Below are 25,836 nucleotides of genomic sequence, written 5' to 3' on the forward strand. Positions count from 1 at the left end.
TGCGGACCCCCGGGCCGGGAGCCATCCGGGCTCTTTGGGCGGAAAGCGCCGGGCGGGGGGAGGGGCGCCAAGGGCGGGAACCCCCTGACCCAGACTCTCAGCCCCGCGGGGAGCACCGGCGGCCCCGGGAACGGTTTTCAGCGGGGAAAACGGCGCGGCAGGCGGTGGCCACAGCCACAGGCGGAGAGACCCCGGGCCGGGGCCTCCGTTTCCTCCCAAAGGAACGTGGCGGCCGCTCCGCGCAGCCTCCCGGGACGCGGACTCACCGCTGAGAGAGGCTCCGGGGCGGGGACCCCAACACGGACTTCAGCGCCGGCAGCGCCCTCAGCCTTCCCTGCGGGGAGGGGGACGGGGAGCGTCAGCTTTAAAGACAAACACCCTCCTCAGGGGGAACCGCCACCTTCCCTTCCACGGCCGCTTCCGCGTCTGCAAGGAAGTGCGCATGCGCCTCCCTGCGGGGTGGGCGGGGCCAGAGCCGGAGCTGAGCGACTCCGCGATGGGGGCGGGGCCGAGCCCGGCGGCCAGGCCTGTGCAGGGACAGAGGGAGGGAGGGCGGGGCAGGAGCGAGGGGGCAGCCCCGGGTCCCTGTACCTCTTCCCACAGCAGGGGTTCTCAACCTTCTGGCCCTTTAAGTACTCTTCCTCGCCAAAACCGGTTTGGTTCGGTGGATAGAGTGTCGGCCTGCGGACTGAAGGGTCCCGGGTTCGATTCCGGCAAGGGCATGTACCTTGGTTGCGGGCACATCCCCGGTGGGAGGTGTGCAGGAGGCGGCTGGTCGGTGATTCTCACTCCTTGATGTTTTTGGCTCTGTATCCCTCTCCCTTTCTCTCTGTTAAAAATCAATAAAATATGTAAACAAGAAAAAAACAACTCTTCCTCGTGTTGTGACCCAACCATAAAATTATTTTCGTTGCTACCTCATAACTGTAATGCTGCTACTGAGATGAATCATAATGTAAATATCTGATATGCAGGATGGTCTAGGCGACCCCTGTGAAAGGGTGGATCGACCGCCAAAGGGGTCGTGACCCACAGATTGAGAACCGCTGTCCACAGCACAGCCCTTCCTGGTGGAGATTCCCAAGCCATTCTTAAGGTTTTGGCTGGTGAGGCGGCTGCGAAAGGATTCACAAGAAAGAGAAGAGACAGAAGCAGAGGGAGGGCGTTTATTTTACTTCTTTAAAGGGAGGAAAGGGCCAGGTGCCCTCTGATGGCACAAGGCACCCCAGATAGAGGGGCTGTTCCTTTACTAGGGTGCTAGCGAGTAAATGGCAGCTGTGGCAAAAGCATAAATAGGGAGGAGGAACCTGGAATTCACACAGAAGTTTCCCAGCTCCCAGAGGCTGTGCTTAGAGCTATGGCTGGTCTGCCCTCCAGCTGCAGGTGTCCCAGGGAGGGGTCTTTCCCAGGATCTTCACAAGCCGGGAACACATTCTTACAGTGAAGTCACAGAGAATTCGAAAGGTGGGCAGATTGGGTTTGAAACCAGAAACTTTCTGCCTCTGATTTGCCTGGGTCATAAATCCTCAGTGAGGCAGGGGGAGGGAAAGGGCAGTATTTTCAAGTTAATTAATACAATCATAGGAGGGGACTTTGACTTCCCATTGACATCAATGAATAGATCTCCCAGAGAAATAAATCAGTAAGGAAAAAGTGGTCTTAAATGACACATTAGACAAGATGGATTTTATGTTTACAGCTGCGATGTTCTTTTCTTTTTTGAAAATATATTTTATTGATGTTTTACAGAGAGGAAGGGAGAGTTAGAAACATCAATGAGAGAAACATCAATCAGCTGCCTCCTGCACACACCCCAGTGGGGATGTGCCCGCAACCCAGGTACATGCCCGACCTGAATCAAACCTGGGAACCTTCAGTCTGCAGGCCCACGCCCTATTTATTCACTCAGCCAAACCTTAGGGCCAGCTGCAATTTTCATCAGGAGTGTCACACGGGCAAACTGGTGTGCTGCAAGAATTTTTAAAACAACTTTAAAATTGTTTTAAAAACAATTAGTGACTGCTTAGTCAAGAACAAAGACTACATTACCCATAGATTATCAAATAAAATAAGTGACAACAGCAAACACAGTAATAGCTGTATGGTGTGTATGGATCAAAATCAGACTTTTTTTTTTAGCAGATTGACAAATTATATATTTTGGTGGACCACTGAGTTTCAGTATTTAGTTCACGTGTGCCATGAAAATAAAATGTTGAAATCTCTGGTCAGGCTGTGAGTATACGAAATAACTTTGCATCCAAAAGCAGAAAAGGTTTCTACTGCAAAGCTGCCATGGTCTCTGGGTTTCCTCTAGAAAAAATGAGGAACATTAGGCTACTACATTCAAGAGAGAACAGAACCCTAGCCTGTTTGGCTCAGTGGATAGAGCATCCATCTGTAGACTAAAGAGTCCCAGGTTCGATTACGGCCAAGGGCACATGCCTGGGTTTGCAGGCTCAATTCCCCCGCCTCAGTAGGGGACGTACAGGAGGACAGCCAATCAATGATTCTCTCATCATTGATGTTTCTATCTTTCTCTCTCCCTTCCTCTCTGAAATCAATGAAGTATATTAAATAAATAAAACTAAAAATATATATAAAGAATGGGAATAAAACCTGTTTAACATGAGTTAATTTCATCCCAATAAAGAAGTTCATGGGATAACACTGAGAAATTATTAAGGTTTCTTTCCAATGAAAATGAAGACAAGAAAAATCATTCCAATTACAAAGTACACAGATGCCAAATTGTGGTATGTCAGTCATTGCATTATGAATTCCCAACTATTGTGTGGAAGTTACAGGGGCTTCAATGGCTGATGTGGGAGAGAAAGAGCTTTATATGCTGTGGGCATAGCACTGCAAAAAGAATGGCAGCGTAGAAGACAAAGTGAAAAACAAGAGAGCAACAGGAAATGAGAAATGAAAGAAATAGAATTAATTTTTCTGAGTTCAGCCAGCAGTGCAGCCTGGGAAACGTGTCCTCTCTCCACCTGCAGAGTTCATGCCAATTCAGCATCCTGGGCACAACAATGTCACTGCTATTGCAATATTCCCGTTTTTTTTTGTTTGTTTGTTTTTTTTTTTTTTTTAGGATTACATCTAAATCAAAAGAACTTCCTTCAATATTACTCCTAATCAATTCACAAGTCCTCTTTCAAAGTAGCAAAAGCATTTTATTGTATGTTGAGCATGTAGAAGGAGCATCTGTTTTTTTTCCCCTGGCTAGTCTTTAACTCTACATAAGGGTGATGCCAGTTACCATCACATTTTTTTCTAAACATCAGAGAGCCCCCACATAAGATTAGACCCACCCCCCATGATGAGGTGAATGGGCAAAGTACAATTGGGTCTGTCAGGCCCAATGAGCCAGCTTCCACTTCTGTCACCACTACTGCCTCAGTCCTATGGTAGATTTCAAATGGCATTTGTCCATTTAATCTGGATTATCAAACTTGTGTCCATAGTGTTATTCATACCATTCTTTTATTATCCTCTTAATTTGCATGGTATCTGTCATGATTACCCTGCTCTCATTTCTGATTTTAGTAATTTGTGTTCTTTCTCTTTTGTTTGGTTAGCCTGAGTAGAGGCTTATTGATTTTCTTTTTTATTTGTTTTTATAATTTTTATTTCTTGAAGTATTATAAAGAGTATTACATATGTCTCCTTCCCCTCCCCCCCTTTGACATTCCCCCGGCCTCCCCTACACCTAGTGTCTTGTGTCCATTGGTTATTCTTTTTTTTTTTTTTTTTAATATATTTTATTGATTTTCTACAGAGAGGAAGGGAGAGAGAGAGAGAGAGTTAGCAACATCAATGAGAGAGAAACATCGATCAGCTGCCTCCTGCACATCTCCCACTGGGGATGTGCCTGCAACCCAGGTACATGCCCTTGACCGGAATCGAACCTGGGACCTTTCAGTCCGCAGGCCGACGCTCTATCCACTGAGCCAAACCAGTTTCGGCTCCATTGGTTATTCTTATATGCATGCATATAAGTCCTTCGGTTGATCTCTTAACCCCCCCCCCAAAACACCCTCCCTAGGCTTCCCACTGTAGTTTGACAGTCTATTCAATGCTGCTCTGCCTCTGCATCTACCCCTGTTCATCAGTCTATACTGGTCCCCATTATCTGTTTCAACCTCACCAGGGCTGTCCCAACCTCTCTGGGGCCATCCCGACCTCACCGGGGCCATCCCGACCTCATTGGGGCTATCCCTAACTCACTGGGGCCATTTCGGCCTCACTGGGTCCGTCCGACCTCACCAGGGCCATCCCATCCTCACCGGAGTTATCCCGACCTCACCAGGGCCGTTTCAGCCTCACCGGGGCCATCCCAACCTCACTGGGGCCGTCCCGACCTCACCGGGTCTGTCCCGACCTCACAGGGGCCGTCCCAAACTCACTGGGGCCGTCTAGGCCTCACTGGGGCCGTTTTGGCCTCACCGGGGCTGTCACGGCCTCACTGGGGCCGTTTCAACACCACCGGGGCCGTTTTAACCTCATTGGGGCCGTCCCAACCTCACTGGGGCCATCCTGACCTCACCAGTGCAGTATCAACCTCTTCGGGGCCATTCCAACCTCACTGGAGCTGTTTCGGCCTCACCAGGTCCGTCCCAACCACACCGGGGCCGTCCCGACCTCACTGAGGCCGTTTCAACCTCACTGGATCTGTGGCAGCCTCACCGGGGCCATCCCAACCTCACCAGGGCCGTCCTGACCTCACCGGGGCCGTTTTGGCCTAACCGGGGCTGTTTTGGCCTAACCGGGGCCGTTTCAACCTCACCATGGATGTTTCAACCTCACCGAGGCCGTATCAGCCTCACTGGGGCCGTCTCGACCTCATCGGGTCCGTCTCAGCCACACCGGGGCCGTTTTGGCCTCACCAGAGCTGTCCCAACCTCACTGGGGCCGTTTCAACCTCACCAGGCCATTTCAACCTCACCGGGGCTGTCCCAACCTCACCAGGGCCGTTCAACCTCACCAGGGCCGATTCAACCTCTCCGGGGCCGTCTCGACCTCACCGGGGACACTTCAACCTCACCAGGGCCGATTCAAACTCACCAGGTCCGTCCCGACCTCAATGGGCCCGTCCCAACCTCACCTGGGCCGTTTCAACTTCACCTGGGCCGTCCCGACCTCACCGGGGCCGTTTCAACCTCACTAGGGCGGTCCCGACCTCACCGAGGCCATCCCTACCTCACCGGGGCCATTTCAGCCTCACCGGGGCCGTCCCGACCTCACCAGCGCCAATTCAAACTCACCGGGGCCGACTCAACCTCGCTGGGGCCGTCCCGACCTCACCGGGGTCGTTTCAGTCTCACCGGGGCCGTCACTACCTCACCGGGGCAGTTTCAGTCGCACAGGGGCCGTCCCGACCTCACCGGGGCCATTTCAACCTCACCGGGGAAGTCCCGACCTATCTGGGGCCGATTCAACCTCTCCAGGGCTGATTCAACCTCACCAGGGCCGTCCTGACCTCAACGGGCCCGTCCCAACCTCACCGGGGCCGTTTCAACCTCACCAGGGCCGATTCAACCTCTCCGGGGCCGTCTCGACCTCACGCCATTCAACCTCACCAGGGCCGATTCAACCTCTCCGGGGCCGTCTCGACCTCATCGGGGACACTTCAACCTCACCGGGGCCAATTCAACCTCACCAGGGCCGTCCCGACCTCAACGGGCCCGTCCCAACCTCACCGGGGCCATTTCAACCTCACCTGAGCCGTCCCGACCTCACCGGGACCCTTTCAACCTCACCAGGGCCGTCCCAACCTCACCGGGGCTGTCCCGACCTCACCGGGGCCATTTCAGCCTCACCGGGGCCATCCCGACCTCACCAGCGCCGATTCAAACTCACCGGGGCCGTCTCGATGTCACCAGCGCCGCTTCAACCTCACTGGAGCTGTCCCGACCTCACCGGGGTCGTTTCAGTCTCACCGGGGCCGTCCCTACCTCACCGGGGCAGTTTCAGTCGCACAGGGGCCGTCCAGACCTCATCGGGGCCATTTCAACCTCACCGGGGAAGTCCCGACCTCTCCGGGGCCGATTCAACCTCATGGGTGCCGTTTCAACCTCACCGGGGACACTTCAACCTCACTGGGGCCGATTCAACCTCACCGAGGGCATCCCAACCTCACCAGGGCCGATTCAACCTCACCGGGGCCGTCCCGACCTCACCGGGGCCGTCCCGACCTCACTGGGGCCGATTCAACCTCACCAGGGCTGTCCCGACCACACCAGGGCCGTTTCAGCCTCACCGGGGAACCACGAAGTTTGGCTCTCTGTCCCCTGCCGGGTGGCTCCCCGCCAGACAAAATCTCCAGGTGTTCCTGGTGGCTGAACATGCAGCACTCCTGCTCGGACCATGCCCTCCACCAAGTGCACAGACTGCCCGTCTGCCGTCCACCAGCGCCCCACACGAGACTGGAACCGGTGGGCATGTTTGTGCGCCTGCTGGTACAGCGGTTCCACAATGCCGGCCAAGCCGGGCCCAGCCCCGGCCTGCCCCGAACCCGATTCTGCCCCGCAATTGCGTCCCTCCCGGATGCGCGGAGCTGAAATCTGCAGCCTGCTGGGTTGGGCTCTGTACTTGGTGCCTCTGCACATCCTACTCAGTCTCAAGGCTCTTCTTTCTATGCGAGGAGTTGAAATCTGTAGTTTGTTGGGTTGGGCTCTGTACTTGGTGTCTCTGCACATCCTACTCGGTCTCAATGTTCTTTCTTTCCTTCCAGTTGTAGAGGTTCCACTGGGCCAACTTTCCCATGGTTCCGTATGATAGCTGTTTGTCCTACAGTTGGTAGTTTCGATGTTGTTGTGTGAGGCAGCACGCACAGGTCTCTTCCTTATGCCGCTATCTTGGTTCTCCTGGGTCTCCTTCTTGAGTGTGTCTCCCATCGGTCTGAGCAGTTGAAGTCTGCAATTTGTTGGATTAGGCTGCAAAAGCACAGGTGGTGCCTCATGATCCCGACTGAACCAGTTCAGTGGGTTTGAGAGTTTGCAGAAGCATGGGCGTTTCCTCTTGTGTCTCCAGCACAGCCCAGATGGGAATGTAAATTGAGTAGGGTGGGGTCTCAGGGAGTCGCAGGGGCGGAGTCTCAGCGGCCCCTAGCCTATCCGGGACACCGGGACTTTGCGTCCCCCAGTGCCAGCGAGCAGCCATGCGCCAGAGCCTCCCTCGCTTTCTGATGGCTGGAAGGCCGTGCTGTCTCTCCCAGTGCAGCCTGGGGCCTCAGAGACCCGCCCGAACCAGTTCAGTGGATTTGAGAGTTTGTAAAAGCACAGTCATTCCCTCTTGTGCCTCTGGCACAGCCCGTATGGGGATGTAAATTGAGTAGGGCGGGGTCTCAGGGAGTCGCCAGCGAGGAGGAAATAGCCATGGCGGCGTCTCTGTGCCCCTCGCCTCCCAGGGACACCAGGACATCGCGTCCCTCAGTGCCCGTCCCTCAGTGCCGGCCAGTAGCGGCGCGTCAGAGCTTCCCTCGCTTTCCGACCGCTGCAAGGCCGAGGCCGCCTCTCCCTGTGGGATCTGGGGTCTCAGAGACCCGCCCCGAGCAAGCCCAGAGGATTCGAGGGTTCATAACTGCTTCCGATTGAAAAAAAACCGCGAATCCACTTGCAGCCCGTCTGGCGTGACTGCATTCCTCTGTTTTTGGCGCTTCTGTAGCTCCCTCTCAGTCTCACTGCGCTTCTTTCTTTTCTTCCAGTTGTAGATCTCCCACTGGGTCAACTTCCCCATGGTTCTGAGTGGTGGCTGTTTGCCTCATAGTTGGTTGTTTCAATGATGCTGTGAGAGAGCAGTACACACAGGTCCACTCCCTTCACTGCCATCTTGGTTCTCCCTCTAGAGTATTTCTTGAGTCTATGAGTTGCCCAGGTGGTTCTTCTGCTTCATGTGCCATTGGCAAAAGGTTTGTGACCTTCTTCACTAGATCAAAACATGATTTCCCAAAACAAAACAAAAAACAACAAACAACACGATTTCCCATCCTTCCAGACTTCCATCCTACTTCCTTCACTTGCAGCCTCCACTAAGAGTCTCCTTCCAGCCTCTATCCAGTAGCCAGACCCAAGGCCATGTCACACGTGTTAGGTTTTTATTACTGAGCACCTCAATCTCAGGAACTCTTTTCTCTTACAACTAGTCTTTCTTGTGGAATAAAACACCCAAAGCTTAAATCAACCAAAATTCATCATTGCACATAACTCTGGGGTGGCTGAGCCCTTCTCTGCCTTTGACAACATCATTTACAAAACTCGAGAACTATTTTAAAAGATTATTCAAGGATTATTCTCTAATAGAAGAAAATAGTGCGCCTTACAATGTACCCAATATTCCATGGGAAAGTGTACACAAATGAAGTCCATAGAATGTACAACAGCTCACAGATCTTTAGGACAGAAACAATTAACCCCATGATTTCACACATACACCAAGAATAAAACAGCAGCATCAAGTGATATGGGAGTAGAATCACATTAATATTTCCTTCTCAAAAGACTTCAAAATAAATGAGATAACATCCTAAGTAATTGTACATCTGGAAACATCAATTCTTTTGATATATTCAAGTATACAAACATTATCTAACTACATTTAAAGTTTGGAGTACACTGTATAATAAACATTTTAGTTTAGAGCAATATCTGAAAGGCATTTTGGCTACCTATCTAGTAGCCAATTTAGTGATACTTTAAAATTCATAATCAATTACATACTTGGATAAAGTTTTTACATCTTAAGGCATAAATTCCTTGGAGTTTTATAAACTATATATATTTTTTAATTAATTTTTTATTACGGTATTATATATGTGTCCTTATCCCACCATAACCACCCCGACCTCCCCAACTCATGCCCTCACCCCCCTGTTGTCTGTGTCCATTAGTTAGGCTTATATGCATGCATACAAGTCCTTTGGTTGATCTTTCCCCCTTACCCCCACCCTTCCCTACCTTCTCTCTGGGGTTTGACAGTCTAATCGATGCTTCTCTATCTCTGGATCTGTTTTTGTTAATTAGCTTATGTTGTTCATTATATTCCATAAATGAGTGAGATCATGTGATATTTGTCTCTCTGTAACTGGCTTATTTCACTTAGCACAATGCTCTCCAGATCCATCCATGCTGCAGCAAATGGTAAGAATTCCTTCTTTTTTACTGCAGTGTAGTATTCCACTGTTTTTTAATCCACTCCTCTACTGATGGGCACTTAGGCTGTTTCCAAATCTTAGCTATGGTGAATTGTCCTGCTATGAACATATATAAACTGTATATTTTAAACAAAAGTCCTTCCTCCTATATCATGAATGTACAATTTCTACCCAATTATAATCCCTGATAAGACTGGGGCTGTAGGTCCAACTATATGATTTCCCACATTATTCAATTTTAAGGTTTTCCCCTAGAATAAATCCCCATGTGAGGAATAAGCTACGGATGCTAATTAAAGACTTCAGGACAATGTTTGCACTTGAATTCTTTCTCCCTAGTATGAATTCTCATGTCAGGTAAGGTTTGCATACGGAGTAAGCTTTGTCATATTCTTTATGTCTGCTCGGCTTCGATCCACTAATAATTATCAGATGTTGTATAAGATACAAATCAGGATATACATTTTGACATATGCCTGATAATTTGTAAGACCTCATTTTATCATTCTTAATGTAGCTTCAACCATTGAAGCTTAAATCCTTAGATGAAAACTTCGTTAATGCTGTTGCTCTTTAGAACGATTCCTGAAATGTTGAGTAGGGTAGACCACAGGTTAAAGGCTTTCTTAATTTTCTAGTGTAAGGCTTTCCTCACTCTAAAATCTCGGATGTTCGGTAAATGGTGAGCTATGTGTAAAGTCTGCAGCCAAACTCTTCATTTGTAAGGACTGTCTTTAGTATGAGGTCTCTCAGGTACAGCAAGACATGAATGCCTTTTAAAGGCTTTTCTATGTTTTTCACATTTGTAAGCCTTCTTGCCAGTATCCATTCTGTGATGTTCAGTAAGTCCTCATAGCTGGTAAAGGACTTACGACACTCCTCACATCTGTAACTCTTCTCTCAAGTATGAATTCTGCTGTGCATTAAGGCAGGAACGCTGATGAAGGCCGTTATATCCTCTACATTTATAAGGCTTCTCAAGTGTGAACTCTCTGATGCCTAGTAAGGCCTGAGGAGGTGACAAAGGATTTGCCACATTCTCTACATTTATATGGCTTTTCTCCTGTATGAATTCTGTGATGTACAATAAGATTTGAAGACCTGCTAAAGGCTTTCCCACATTCTCTACATTTATAAGGTTTCTCTCCAGTGTGAACTTTCTGATGATTAGTAAGGGTTGACAAGTGGCTAAAGGCTTTGCCACATTCTCTACATTTATAAGGTTTCTCTCCAGTGTGAATTTTCTGGTGATTAGTATGTGATGAGTACTGGCTAAAGGCTTTGCCACATTCTCTACATTTATAAGGCTTCTCTCCAGTATGAATACGCTGATGACGATTAAGATATGAGGAGTAGCTAAAGCTTTTGCCACACACTTTACATTTATAAGGCTTCTCTCCAGAATGAACTCTCTGATGGTAAGTAAGGTGTGAGAACCGACTAAAGGCTTTGCTACATTCTCTACATTTAAAAGGCTTCTCTCCAGAATGAACTCTCTGATGATAAGTAAAGTGTGAGAACAGGCTAAAGGCTTTGCCACATGCGCTACATTTATAAATCTTATCTGCACTATGAATTTTATGATGACGAGTAAGTTTTGAGGACTCACTGAAGGTTTTGCCACATTCTCTACATTTATAAGGCTTCTCTCCAGTATGAACTCTTTGATGTAGATTATGGGAGGAGGACCGGCTAAAAGCTTTGCCACATTCTCTACATTTATAAGGCTTCTCTCCAGTATGAACTCTCTGATGTAGATTAAGGGAGGAGGACTGGCTAAAGACATTGCCACATTCTCTACATTTGTAAGGCTTCTCGCCAGTATGAACTCTCTGATGCCCAATAAGGTTTGAGGGCCAGCGAAAGGCTTTGCCACATACTTTACATTTATAAGGCTTCTCTCCAGAATGAACTCTCTGATGATAAATAAGGTGTGAGGACCGGCTAAAGGCTTTGCCACATTCTCTACATTTATAAGACTTCTCTCCAGAATGAACCTCCTGACGACTAAGGTAAAAGGAATTGATAAAGGCTTTGCCATATTTGCTACATTTATAAGGCTTCTGTCCAGTATGAACTCTCTGATGAGTAATAAGGTTTGAGGGCCAACTAAAGGCTTTCCCACATTCTGAACATTTGTAAGTCATTTCTTCTCTATGATTTCTATGATGTTGATTATGTCTTGAGGATTGACTAAAACCTGTTCCATTTTCCCTGAGTTTGTAAAATTTTGCATTAGCATGAATTCTTTCCTTATGTACAATAAGAGATGAATGACATTTAAAGGCTTTGTCACATGCTTTACATTTGTAAGGCTTCTCTCCAGTATGAATTTTCTGATTTAGCATACAACCTGAAGGCCAATTTGATCTTTTACCAGAATCTTTACATTTATAAGGTTTTTCTCCATTATGAATTTTTTTCATTTTATTTAGACTGAATATTTGACTGAAGACTCTCCCACATGGATTCCATTTGTAAGCCTCCTCTCTAGCATGAATATTCTCTTGTTCAGTGTAATTTGAAGACTGCTGAAAAGACCTGACACATTTACTCTCTTTTCGTGTCTTCTCCGCGATAGGAATAACCTGACATATATTGTGATTGGACATTCGGTCAAAGACTCTTTCGCTTTTATAATGGTCCTCTGCAGGTTCCCCTGTCCGATGATTAATATATGATTCTTGTTTAAACTTTTTCCATTGTTCAATCCATTGATAACTGCTATCTCCATTGTGTGTACTCTGGTGATAATGTGAGATAGAAAGGCCGTTAGCCACAGTTATAATTTCATTAAACACGTACACTTGTTCCATAATACCATTTTGTTAGGTAGTAAACCAAGATAGTTGTATAAAAAAAGCTTTCCTAATATATTAAAATTATAGACAAAAAAAAAAAAAAAATAAGTACAAAACATTGTCAGAGGAAGAAGGATGAATCCTTTTTAAAAGGCTGCCAAAATGCCAAGTCAGCATGTCTTAGATTTTCTTTCCAAAATGCCTAACAGTAAAAAGTTGTTTTCGACCCTCATGTGCATAAACACACAGATCTCCCAAAGTAACTGACTTTAAAATGCCTTAATACACGTGACCTCGTTAGGTAACAAGAATTTAATTATAATAACTAGAGGCCCGGTGCATGATATCATGCAAGGGTGGGGTCCCATGGACTGGAGGGCTAGACAGACAGGGAAGGACCGCAGCCAGGGAGGTACCATTGGTAGATCAGTGTGTTTCTCAAGGGCGTGTTTAGCCTTCTCACCCAGTACAGCCCGACCACAGTAGCAAGCTAATCTACTGGTTGGAGCATCTGCCCCTGGTGGTTAGTGTGTGTCAGAGCGACTGGCTGAAGGGTCGACCAAATGGTCGATGGGCTGAAACCGGTATGGCTCAGTGGATAGAGCGTCAGCCTGCGGACTGAAAGGTCCCAGGTTCGATTCCGGTCAAGGGCATGTACCTGGGCTGCAGGCACATCCCCAGTAGGAGATGTGCAGGAGGCGGCAGATCGATGTTTCTAACTCTCTCTATCTCTCTCCTTTCCTCTCTGTAAAAAAATCAATAAAATATATTTTAAAAAAATGGTTGATGGATTGGTCGGACACTTAGATTATGCTTTTATTATATCGGACTATTTCAGATTAGTTCTTTGTATATTAATATCTTCTGTTATCAACACACTCTTCCTCAAATTCAAAGGCTTTCATTATAAGTATTCATTGTCAAAGCAATGCCTTTTATAACTTACCAGTATTATTTCAGAGAATAAATCTTGTATTCCGGGCTTTGGCATAAAGGCATGGTTATCTTTACATGAAAGAGCTGAAAGAAAACAAATATTTAGGTTTTGACAATCAGGTGAGTGCACTTTGAACTTACCAGCAAGTATTGACCGAATGACATTTTGGAGTACTACAAGAGCAAGTGAAGAATTCAAACAAAGCTCAAGACAGGTACAATGAAGAAAACTCACATCAAAGAGGAACAAAGAATTGCCTACATTTACCAATGATACCTGCTCAAACACCTTGGAACACAATGGCAATATTATAAAAACACTGCCAATTCCCAGTTTCTTCTCTGGAGGGAAAGAGAGATGAGGAAAGTGCGTGTTCAATGATCTCCCTGTTTTGAAGCACCTTGAAGAACATGTGTCTGTTGTGCATGACACAGAGTGAGAACAGAATGGCAGTACACGGTGAGTACCCTGTAGTGGCTGCTACAAAGAAATAATGAGAAAGTGTTCAAGTACCACAAAGACTGTGGTACTGAAGATCTATATGAAGCCTAAAAAGATACCGTGGGTCTGAGAAAGAAACAGAGAGCATTTCAACTTGTAAATTAATAAGACGACCGAACCAAGAATACAAATCCTGAAAACAGTGTTGACCGAAAAAATTCCTTCCACAGATGATTATCATTTGTTTTCTCCTACAGAAATCAGGATCAAAAGCCTGTTACTATATAATTCTGGAGTCTCAACAAAAGATATCACGTCATTCCAAAAACAGAAAAAGTGTACCATCAAGGAAACAAATAAATGTAATCAAACTGGCACTACATTAATGGAAATATATTAATTACCTGAAAAAAGAATGGAACTAAATATCTTAAAGCCCAAAAGTAAAAAAAAAAAAAAAAAAAAAGACAACTAAATAATGTCACCAAAATATTACAAAACCAAAGTAAAAATAGAATGAGAAAGTATTTTATAAACACCACACCAAAGGGGAAATTGAAAAATATAGTACCAGAATTAAAAAATACAGAATCATTAGTGAAATATATGTTCAACTTAAAACATCAAAGAATTTCCCTGGCAGCACTGGCTCAGTGGTTGAGCTTCTATCTATGAACTAGATCAGTGATGGCGAACCTCTGACACGCGTGTCAGACGTGACACGCACTCATTTTTTTAGTTGCTTTCTCTTTGTTATATGGCATTTAAATATATAAAATAAACATCAAAAATATAAGTCTTTGTTTTACTATGGTTGCAAATATTAAAAAATTTCTATATGTGACATGGCACCAGAGTTAAGTTAGGGTTTTTCAAAATGCTGACACGTCGAGCTCAAAAGGTTCGCCATCGCTGAACTAGATGGTCATGGTTTGGTTCCACGTCAGGGCACAGGCCTGGGGTGAAGGCTCGATCCTGATCATGCAAGAGGCAGCCAATTGATGATTCTCTCTCATCATCGATGTTCCAAAAGTCAGTATGATTGAATAATGGGCAGAGGACCTGAATAGACATTTCCCAAACAGGATATAAAGATTCCCAATAGACATATTAAATGATGTTCAACTCATTCATCACCAGAGAAATGCAAATGGACACCACCATGAAATACCACCAAACACCTAACAGGATGCCAATCATCCATAAATCAAAAAAAAACAAGTATTACCAATGAAATGGAGAAATAAGAACATTCATGCACTCTCAGCAGGATTATAAACACATTGGTGCAGCCACTAACAAAACATGATGGAGGATTTTCCAATATTTATAAACAAGTATCAGGTAACACAATGATTCCATTTCTGGGGATTTATACAGAGAACACAAATTCAAAAAGATATACCCACACATATATCCACTGCAGCACTATTTGCAACAGTAAAGATATTGGACTGGGAAAAAAAGGACTATTTTTATAATGATGCTGTACCATCTACATATATATAAAAGCCTAAGCGACCATTATGACCAGTCGACCGCTCGACCTATCACTATGACAAACACTGACCACCAGGGGCAGACACAACGCAGTCAGTGAGCTCCTACAGCCAAACTCCCACAGCCACCCAACCTCCCGCGACCCCTCCCCCGAGCCGATTGGCCCTGATTGGGACTGGGTGATACAGCGATGGCCAGCCAGGGCAAGGGATCACACCCCTGTATGACTTTGTGCACCAGGCCCCTAGTTTAAAATCAATTAAATGACTTCATTTGACTTGACATGTAAGGAGACAAAATTTATATCTCAACTCATCTCCTTCAAGACAAGACTCACTATGTGTTTATTCCAGAAATGACACAATAGCTGCAAATATAACTTCCATGTTATTGAATATAAAGCTACATTATATGGAGCTCCAGTGGCGCAACCGGTTAGCGCGCGGTACTTATAAAGCTACATTAATTTCATACATCTCACATTTTTGAAAGGCAAATACATAACCAAGTTTGTATTTCAATCCATTGTATTAAAACGGAAAGATCCAATGTATCAACTCAAACATTAAAAAAAAAACAAGAACAATAAATATGGCAATCTCAACAGAAAAAAAGAAGCAGCAGCCACAGGCTGAGAAAATATTTTGTTACAGTCAACATGGCCCAGCTGGCATGGCCCAGGAGTTGATCATCCACCTATGAACCAGAAAATCATAGTTCAATTCCTGGTCAGGGAACAATATCAAGTTGTGGGCTCGATCCAAAGTAGGGGGTGTGCAGGAGGCAGCTGATCAATGATTCTCTCTTATCATTGATGCTTCTATCTCCCTCTTCCTCTCTCTTTCTCTCTGACATTAATATATATATATATATATATATATATATATATATATATAATATATATATATATATATTTATATATGTATATATATATAATATATATATATATTATATATATATATATATATATATATATATATATATATATATAATGTCAACATGTACAGGACAATTATGCTAAACACACAAGGAAGACTTCAAACTCAACATGGACAAAAGAACCAACGTGAAAAGGGCCAAACATCTTAATGCACAGCACTACAAAATATACACACAAAAAAAATCAGTGTGACAAGATCCTGCACGTCTTATGACACTAAGGAAATGCACATTATAACAATGAGAAGTAACAAAGAGCACAGGCAAGCAACAGTAAACCACCACTGAACTGGTCATAAAATCCAGAACATTGACCATACCAAATGCCTTTGTGATGGTGGAACAACTGGAACTCCAATCACTGCTGCTGAAAATGCCAAATGCTACAGCCTCTTGGAGAGATGCTCTGGAGGTTTTTATAAAACTGAATACACACTCAGTAATTGGGCTCCTTACTCTTAAACCAAAGAGTTAAGCCTTTTATCTACACAAAAGCCTATAAGGGGCTGCTTATTCATGATTTACAAAAATTGGAAGCAATGCAGAGGTCCGTCAACAAGTGAATGGATAAATATACTGAAGTACATACAATGAAGTCTTATTCACTACTGTAAAGAAATAATACATCAAGCCATGAAAAGATATGACAGAAACCTAGATACATAGAAGTAAGTGAAAGAATCCAATCTGCCTGCATAGGTAGCCCAGTTGCTAAGAGAACTGTACCTATATAATAAAGTTGTAAGTTTGTGTTGATGTTCTTTGTGAACGGAGACACTGAGATGAGCTTGGCATGCAGGATTAAGTTTAGAGAAGCAGAGGGCTACTGCTAGTCAGGCAAGTAGCAAAAGCCCCCAAAGCCCTCATGGCTTTTATTCAGGGAGTACAGCAAATAACAATGGAGTACAGCAAGTAACAATGATTAACAAGCATGCTTATGAGATCATCTGAGCTAAGTTATACATTACACTATTAATTTCCTATGTTATACAAAGACCCTTTCCACCTGCAGCAGTGCGCCCTCCCTTGAACTTTCCATGCCCTTATGGACTATTTATCACCTCAAGGAAAAGTTCTGCCTCTGAACAGTAAGTCTTACTTGCAAGACTTTGTTCTGACGTGGCCTGCTTGAAGGCTCCCGTCCTTTCTTGGCAAAATGTCCTCTTTTAGTTAACTTCATTCCACTTGTCCAGCTACAGTTTGATCTCTGGGCAGGGCACATACAAATAAATCAATTAATGCCCAGCTGAAGTTTCTATCTCTCTAATTCTCCTTTCTTCTCTGAATTCAACAAAATTTTAAAAAATCAAAAGATAAAAGAAATAGAGTGTGAATTTTGATAGAAGCTTTCCCATTTCAAATCCAGTTTGTCCTCTGACCAGAAGACATGACAGAATATTAAAACATTTTACAAAATGATATTCGAAAGCATTTTTTTCTGATAGGACTTCCATGTAGTCATGTAAAGTGTACAAATATTGAGTTCCTAATTCATATAACAAAGCCTTTCTTTTCTACATAAGAAAATCCCCAATTTGTTCCTTTTAAAAAACATATTTTTCTTGCTTTCAGAGAGGAAGGGAGAGGGAGAGAAAGAAACATCAAGGATGAGAGAATCACTGATCTGTAGCCTCCTGCACAATCTGGGCATTGGCCCTGGACCTGACTCTAACCTGGGACTATTCAGTCTGCAGGCAACTGAGCCTATCCGCTGAGCCAAACCAGCTAGGGCCCAATCTCTTCCTGGAGAGCAAAAATCTACCATAGAAAGCAGAAGCCACTCAGAGATGTTAATATAATAAAGGAAATAAAACCTTAGGGATGGAGTAGGAACTCCGGAAGCAAGTCAACCTCACCCAGGGAAGCCAGGTTGCTGTAGTTCTCCAACATCACATCCATGTACAACTTTCGCTGAGCTGGGTCCAGGCATTCCCACTCCTCCTGAGAGAAATCTATGGCCACATCCCTGAAGGTCAACGGTCCCTGCAAGAAAAGACACATTTACCAAGAGGTCACCAGAAGAGTTCATAATGTCACACAACATGAAAACAGTGTTAGGAGAAGAGGTTGGGTACTAGGGGAGTATCCTGAATCACCCAATAAGATCACTTTGATCAGTAACATTCTCTGATGTGTTTTCTGACACTGACAAATGAGGATGACACATGTACACAGATCCACAGTACAGATTTTTCATTATAAGAAAATAAACTTTAAAATTAAGACATAGGCCTAGCTGGTTTGGCTCAGTGGATAGAGCAGGGGTGGGCAAGCTTTTTGACTCGAGGGCCACAATGGGTTCTTAAACTGGACCGGAGGGCCAGAACAAAAGCGTGGATGGAGTGTTTGTGTGAACTAATGTAAATTCAAAGTAAACATCATTACATAAAAGGGTACGGTCTTTTTCTTTTTTTTTAGTTTTATTCATTTCAAATGGGCTGGATCCGGCCCGCAGGCCGTAGTTTTCCCACGGCTGGGATAGAGTGTCGGCCTGCAGACTGAAGAGTTGCAGGTTCAATTCCAGTCAAGGACACATGCCTTGGTTTCGTGCTGGATCCCCAGTAGGGGGTGTACAGGAAGCAGCTGATCAATGATTCTCTCTCAGCATTGATGTTTCTCTCTATCTCTCTCTCCCATCCTCTCTGAAATAAAAAAATATATATTTAAAAAATTAAATTATGGCATGGACACAGGCATATGGATTTTTGAGTGCTTGTTTGCATCGTTCAGGGTCAGTGGTGCATATTTCTCAGCTGTAAATGTGATGGTGGGTTGGAAGTATATCGACTTCTTCTCAAGTGTAAAGCAACCACTATGAAATGAACTTCTATGAAGACACAGATTCTGATCCAGATTCTCAGATGGGGCCTGTGTTTCCACATGTGTAACAAGCTCACTTTTTACTTCGATGTCAATGTTTCCGTATCAGGTGCCATACTTCTGAATACCCCAAAAAAGAAAACAGAAGAAAAAATTCATACCAAACTTAGAACTAAAACGGTAGTTAATGGAATTTACAGTTGTCATGAAATAGAACACATATGAACCATAATCTTAGTGGAAAATTTCACATGAGTAATCTTAGAATAAGATTATTCTGCCTGGTCCAGCGGTTCAGTGCTGACCCATGAACCAAGAGGTCAGATTTGATTCCCGGTCTGGACTCAATGCCAGTGTGGGGTGTTCAGGAGGCAGATCAATAATTGTCTCTCATCACTAATGTTTCTAACTCTCTCTTCTTATCTGAAATCCATAAAAATGTTCTTGAAAAAAAAAAAAAAGAAAAGAAAAAATAGCTGAAATCATGTTAACCATTTAAGCATAGAGACATACATTTCACAACTATGAAATCAAGATGCTTTAGTGATTCTGTAAATCTCATTAATCTATTTGTGTATGTTCCCCTTTGTGTTTTATAAACACAATAAGGAGAGAAACATAAGGATTCAAAACAAGTTATACTTATTATTTCCTTTTTGTGGTTGTAAATCCTCACCTGAGGAGATTTTTAGCATTGACTTTTCAAAAGTGGAAGGCAGGGAGGTAGAGCCAGGAAAGGGAAAGACAGGGAGGGGAGGAAGGAAGGAAGGTTGGAGAGAGGGTGTGTGTGGGGGGAGAGAGAGAGAGATAGAGAGAGAGAGAGAGAGATAGAGAGAGAGAAATGTGAGAGAAACAGAGAGATACATTACATGGATTGGCTGCCTACCACGGGTACCCAGGACCTACTTGCCCTGGACAAGGAATCAAACCCTCCACCACTGATCCACACCAGCCTGGGGGAACTAATTTTTCTTTTTTTCTAAAATATATTTTATTGATTTTTTAGAGAGGAAGGGAGAGAGATAGAGAGTGAGAAACATCGATGAGAGAGAAACATCGATCAGCCGCCTCCTGCACATCTCCCACCGGGGATGTGCCCGCAACCCAGGTACATGCCCTTGACCGGAATCGAACCTGGGACCCCTCAGTCGGCAGGCCGACGCTCTATCCACTGAGCCAAACCGGTTTCGGCACTAATTTTTCTTACTACTAAACTTCATTCAAAATTTTTGTGTCATCAGTGCAGAGCTATGTTGTAGAAATTTAATGTAACTGAACACACATTAATAATATCATTCTTGGAAACTTTCTAGAAAATACAAAAAGTGATCATGTACAGTATGTCCGTTACATGAGTATAAAATATAATGAAAATTTAAAGAATCAAGGCCTGATTATATAAAGCTCCCATGAAAAAGCCAATGATCTATAGGAAATAAACATTAAGTCCTTCATTTTCAAAAGGAAACACAAACTAAGAGGGACATTTCCAGATGTGAAGTGATGGTCTTTGCACAACTTTGATTAAACCCCTACGAACCCTTCTTACGGAGAAACGGGGACTATTAACTCTACGGTGAGTGCAACACCTCTGCCACATGAACATCAGGTAGAGCAGAGGTCCTCAAACTTTTTAAACAGGGGGCCAGTTCCCTGTCCCTCAGACATTCCACACATGCGCACTGTGGGCCCGGAACGAGTCGGCTGCTAAGCAGGACAGGTAGCGGTGGCAAAAACACTCCGCAGGCCAGATAAATGTCTTCAGCGGGCCGCATGTGGCCCACGGGCCGTAGTTTGAGGACCCCTGAGGTAGAGTGAGACAATGGGCGTCAGTTGACTGAGGCACATGGAAGGGCAGGGCGCCACTGTTGACATTACTGGCAAAAATCTATCAATAAATAAATAATTATGAGGAAATAATAAAAAATAAACATTAATTTTTGCATGTGTCAATGCATGTGTACCTCTCATGTTCTGTAAGCTAATAGTACATTTACCTACCAAGTCTTTCGTACTAATCTAGTGAGCAACTCTCTTTTATTTACTCTTCTTAGAACTTTGTGAGCTATTGTGAGCAGTAAAATGTGCATTTTCTTACCCCTGATAAAAAGCTGATGCTGCAGCCACTTGAACCTAAAACCTACATTTCCCTTCTTCAAGACACAAGAGCCTCTGACCCCATCTCAAATCCCAATAGGGATGTTAGACATGGATGCCTTCCCAGGTGGATCTCTCATAAAAGGGATGTTCTGAATAGTTGAGAGTCATTCATTAAAGGTGGGAATGCTTCCTGACCTTGTGGAGGCTGCAAAAAATGAAGGCAGAGAAGGCTCTGGGAAAAAGAAGAGAAGTATATCCCGGCCAGAGTGGTTCAGAAGTAGAGTGTTGACCTATGAACCAGGAGGGCAAGGTTGCATTCCTGGTCAGGACACACTCCAGGTTTCAGACTGGATCCCCAGTGGAGGATGTGCAGGAGGCAACTAATCAAAGATTCACTCTGCTCACTGATGTCTCTCTCTCTCTCTCTCTCTCTCCCTCTCCCCCTCCCCCCCCTTTCCTTCCAATTCTGAAATCAATAAAAACATATTAAAAAAAGAGAGAGGGAGCCCTAACCGGTTTGGCTCAGTGGATAAAGCGTCGGCCTGTGGACTCAAAGGTCCCAGGTTTGATTCCGGCCAAGGACATGTACCTTGGTTGCGGGCACATCCCCAGTGGGGGGTGTGTAGGAGGCAGCTGATCGATCTCTCTCATCGATGTTTCTAACTCTCTAGCCCTCTCTCCTTCTCGCTGTAAAAAACCAATAAAATATATTTTTTTTAAAAATTGAGAAAAAAAAAAGAGAGAAGGAAATATAGAAGCTGCTTTCACTGGCTATCATAAGAAAAAAGGAAAGAAATAAGGAAAGGAAAACAACCAAGAAAGGCAAAAACACCAGAAGTAGAGAAATATGGAGAGGACGGAGCCCAGAGAGATGAAGGGGGGCTGAAAGAGAGATGGGTCCTGGTGAACCCAAGTGCAGGCAACAAAGGGGTAGGCACTTCAGACAGGGAGACTGGTTCAGAGGAGATAAATTGGGGGAGCGAGTGCAGGCACAGAAAGGGGGGTTTAGGGATGACTGAGCAGAGGGAGAAGAAGCACAGAGTCAGCCCGCTGTGAGTAAGAGGACATTCTGTAACAAGGGCAGCAGAGGGGACACAGGCATAGGGAGAAAAAGAGAAATATATCAACAAATATTCAAGGAAAGGCAAACATAGCCTCTGAGACAGGACCATTCTTTTACCTGAGAAGCAGCCATTTGGTCCGGGTCCTGATCGGGGGTCTGGGTTGTTTCCTCAGGTGACAGTATGTTGAGGAGTCACAGAATGTGCCTTCAAAGGAGATCGCACAGCCTGTTAATCAGCTCAGCTCACACTCACAGTCAGGAGGACCTGAAAATTAGGAAAAGGCCATGCCCTCCTGTCCTTTGTCACAGGAGAGAGTGAGGAACAATGAGCTCCTACATGGAGACCGCACTGTGAGGGGTTTTATTCTGTCTTCATGTGTCTGCCCTTCCAAAGATATCCATACGCTCCTACAGCAATGAAAGCACATACTGCCCAGTTGTAACCCCAAACCCAACACTCCACCCCTTACCTCCCCTGAAAAAGTCTGCCCTAAGGCCCATGACAGGGCATCTTTAACTAGTTCTCTCCTGGGGCCTGTAAAGCTCCCCCAGAGCTGTTTTCAATAGCGCTGGGTACCAGACATCAGACCCAGCACCCCTGAGACCGCTGGGTAGTGGGACGGGGTGAAGCAGGAAGTTGTACACCTGCAGGTTTCCCAGGCAGATTTCCTTCCTCTTGTCCCAGGAAATTACGGAGAATAGATCTTCATGCTAAAGCCTTTGGGGAAAGATAGCTATTGAAATATGCTCATCAAATGACTTCACCATGAATAGATGGGCTCTGTGGGAACCAAGTTCCAGTTCAACCCAGTCCATCCTTCAATATTTTCAGAGAATGGACAAGAGGGACTTAGGGGAACGGCTCCTTTGTGGCTCACAGACACTCATTCAACAAAATGCATGAAGGGAAGGAAAGAGGTGCTGAACATTGGACCAACTCACAGAACTAGCTTCTGACTGCTGAGATCATTGACATTGTGCTCTATCCCATTTAACTCAAGGGAGAGAGTGTTTGCCTGCAGAGTGAAGGGTCTCAGGTTCAATTCTGGTCAAGGGCACATGCAAGGGTTTGGGGCTCCATCCCCAGGAGGGGGCGTGCAGGAGGCAGGTAATCAGTGATTCTCTCTTATCATGGAGATTCCAATCTCTCTCCCTATCCCTTCCTTTCTCTGAAATCAATAAAAAAAAAATATTTTTTTAAAAAGATCAAAGACATCCTTACCAAGTAAAGATCGTGTACCAACCAATGCCTGATGGTATGATAGACAGTAGAAAGGATGCAGGGCTCAGAATCTGAAGTACACACGATATACTGAAAACCGAAAACAATTAGGGTTGTTTCTTTTTAATGTAATTATTTCTAGGTTTAAAGCTTGAAAAAAGTGGAGACCACATTATATTAAGAAAACAATTATAAGAGGTGAGTGTGAGATGTCACCAGTGGTGATTTGAGAAGTTAATGACCATTTACATGAATTAAATATCAGAGACAGAAAAACCAAATTCCTGGATCTAAAAAAAAGATCGATGCGTCTAATATTCCTTGATAAAGCATCATGTGGGGGCAGACTCAGTCAGTTCTTGTCCCAGGTCACCTCCTTCTTGCCATCCTTCCCAGAAAATGACAAGGAACCCATCAGGAACAAACCAGTCTCTCCCTCTGTGTGAATAAAGGTTGCAAATGGAAGCAAATAATTATACAATTTGCAAGCCTTCTGAACTGGAGATTTGTAATTCTCATTCAAATCTGTTTAAACAATATAGTTGTTAAATTAAACATATAGAGCCACAAGCCAATGTATCAAAATTAACCATCCACATCCCATCAGCTCACCCCTCACCCAGATCAGGGTTCCCCTCCTCCCACTACGATGTATTTCTGCCTGTGGATCTGTCTCTGTCTCCGTTTCCTTTCTCTCCACTGTGGTCCTTTCCTGTGTCCCCCCATCCTCTGCTTCCCCCCCGCCCCCCTTTCTCTCTGTCTGTCCTACACCTGGACCATGAAAATCCTGAAACCTCCTTCCCTTCAGGGGCTCTTTCCCCCGGTCTCTGAGGCTCCATCTCCACACACGTCTGCGTCTTCCCCTCCCCACGCCCGCGGCCCCTCTGCTGCCTGTTCCCGTCTGTCCCGCTCCCACAGCTGCTGACTCAGGGCTGCTCCCTCTGCTCCCTCATCCCTGAGCCCCGTTTCTGTCCTGCACTCGCTCCCCAACTCTTCTCCTCTGAACCCGTGTCTCTGTCTCAAGTGCCTCCTCCTGTGCGGCCCCCACTTCTGCTCCCCAGGACCCGCTCCCTCTCAGCCCCCCTTCCTCTCTCTGGGCTCCCCCTCCTCCCTGTGTCTCCGCTTCCTTCCTCCTCAGGCCACTTTCCCGAGTGACCCCCTCACTCCTACCGTCGCCGTCCAGTCCCCCCCACACCCCCATGGGCCCCTCTCTGTGGACCCCTCGTTGCCCTGTCTCCCGCCCACGTGTCTGTCTCTCACTCCCTCTCCTGACCCCCCAGCCTGGGCCCCCGCCCCCCGCAGTCACCGCGCCCACAAAGCCCCTCCCTGCGGGCAGGTCACCTCTTCAGGGGACACCGCGTCCTCCCCCCTGAGCCCCCCATGGACACTGTGCTCCCCGGGCAGGCAGACCCCTCATTAAATGGGGGTGGGCCTAGGAGGGGGGTGCGTACCCCCAGGCCGGGAGCCATCCGGGCTCTTTGGGCGGAAAGCGCCGGGCGGGGGGAGGGGCGCCAAGGGCGGGAACCCCCTGACCCAGACTCTCAGCCCCGCGGGGAGGACCGGCGGCCCCGGGAACGGTTTTCAGCGGGAAAACCGCGCGGCAGGCGGTGGCCACAGCCACAGGCGGAGAGACCCCGGGCCGGGGCCTCCGTTTCCTCCCAAAGGCACGTGGCGCCCGCACCGCGCAGCCTCCCGGGACGCGGACTCACCGCTGAGAGAGGCTCCGGGGCGGGGACCCCAACAAGGACTTCAGCGCCGGCAGCGCCCTCAGCCTTCCCTGCGGGGAGGGGGGCGGGGAGCGTCAGCTTTAAAGGCAAACACCCTCTTCAGGGGGAACCGCCACCTTCCCCTCCACGGCCGCTTCCGCGTCTGCAAGGAACAGCGCATGCGCCTCCCTGCGGGGTGGGCGGGGCCAGAGCCTGAGCTGAGCGGCTCCGCGATGGGGGCGGGGCCGAGCCCGGCGGCCAGGCCTGTGCAGGGACAGAGGGAGGGGGGGCGGGGCAGGAGCGAGGGGGCAGCCCCGGGTCCCTGTACCTCGTCCCACAGCAGTGGTTCTCAACCTTCTGGCCCTTTAAATACTCTTCCTCGTGTTGTGACCGAACCATAAAATTATTTTCGTTGCTACCTCATAACTGTAATGCTGCTACTGAGATGAATCATAATATAAATATCTGATATGCAGGATGGTCTTAGGCGACCCCTGTGAAAGGGTGGATCGACCGCCAAAGGGGTCGCGACCCACAGATTGAGAACCGCTGTCCACAGCACAGCCCTTCCTCGGGGAGTTTCCCAAGTCATTCTTAAGGTTTTGGCTGGTGAGGCGGCTGCGAAAGGATTCACAAGGGAGAGAAGAGACAGGAGCAGAGGGAGGGCGTTTATTTTACTTCTTTAAAGGGAGGAAAGGGCCAGGTGCCCTCTGATGGCACAAGGCACCCCAGATAGAGGGGCTGTTCCTTTATTAGGGTGCCAGTGAGTAAATGGCAGCTGTGGCAAAAGCATAAAGAGGGAGGAGGAACCTGGAATTCACACAGAAGTTTCCCAGCTCCCAGAGGCTGTGCTTAGAGCTATGGCTGGTCTGCCCTTCAGCTGCAGGTGTCCCAGGGAGGGGTCTTTCCCAGGATCTTCACAAGCCGGGAGCACATTCTTACAGTGAAGTTACAGGGAATTCGAAAAGCGGGCAGATTGGGTTTGAAACCAGAAACTTTCTGCCTCTGATTTGCCTGGGTCATAAATCCTCAGTGAGGCAGGGGGAGGGAAAGGGCAGTATTTTCAAGTTAATTAATACAATCATAGGAGGGGACTTGAACTTCCCATTGACATCAATGAATAGATCTCCCAGAGATATAAATCAGTAAG

At 46.1% G+C, this 25,836-nt stretch overlaps 1 protein-coding gene across 2 annotated transcripts; it reads right to left on the reverse strand.

Moving 5' to 3' along the window:
* Positions 1-10,048: 10,048 nt before the first annotated feature.
* Positions 10,049-24,781, reverse strand: LOC138999851 (zinc finger protein 420-like). Of its 2 annotated transcripts, none has more exons than XM_070402063.1 (5): positions 24,690-24,781; positions 21,876-22,023; positions 17,632-17,758; positions 12,905-12,978; positions 10,049-11,901 (listed from the first exon to the last, which is right to left on the reverse strand). In XM_070402063.1, the coding sequence occupies exons 2-5, from the start codon at positions 21,888-21,890 to the stop codon at positions 10,135-10,137; spliced, it is 1,983 nt and encodes a 660-aa protein (XP_070258164.1). In that variant the 5' UTR covers positions 21,891-22,023; positions 24,690-24,781; the 3' UTR covers positions 10,049-10,134. The 2 variants fall into 2 exon arrangements, with proteins under 2 accessions (XP_070258164.1, XP_070258165.1); XM_070402064.1 differs by having other exon boundaries at positions 11,888-11,901; positions 17,590-17,758.
* Positions 24,782-25,836: the final 1,055 nt, after the last annotated feature.

Source organism: Myotis yumanensis, unplaced genomic scaffold (assembly GCF_028538775.1).
Source record: "Myotis yumanensis isolate MYYU_CA2020_CCGP unplaced genomic scaffold, mMyoYum1.0.hap1 SCAF_23, whole genome shotgun sequence".
Lineage (NCBI taxonomy): Eukaryota > Metazoa > Chordata > Mammalia > Chiroptera > Vespertilionidae > Myotis > Myotis yumanensis.

What these genes read in the sequence shown, in the direction of transcription:
- LOC138999851 (XM_070402063.1), bottom strand. An exon ending in CAGCAACCTGGCTTCCCTGG is followed by an intron (nt 12,979 to 17,631) that starts GTGAGGTTGACT and finishes GTTTTCTTTCAG; the next exon opens with CTCTTTCATGTAAAGATAAC. An exon ending in TATTCTCTGAAATAATACTG is followed by an intron (nt 11,902 to 12,904) that starts GTAAGTTATAAA and finishes CATTATCACCAG; the next exon opens with AGTACACACAATGGAGATAG.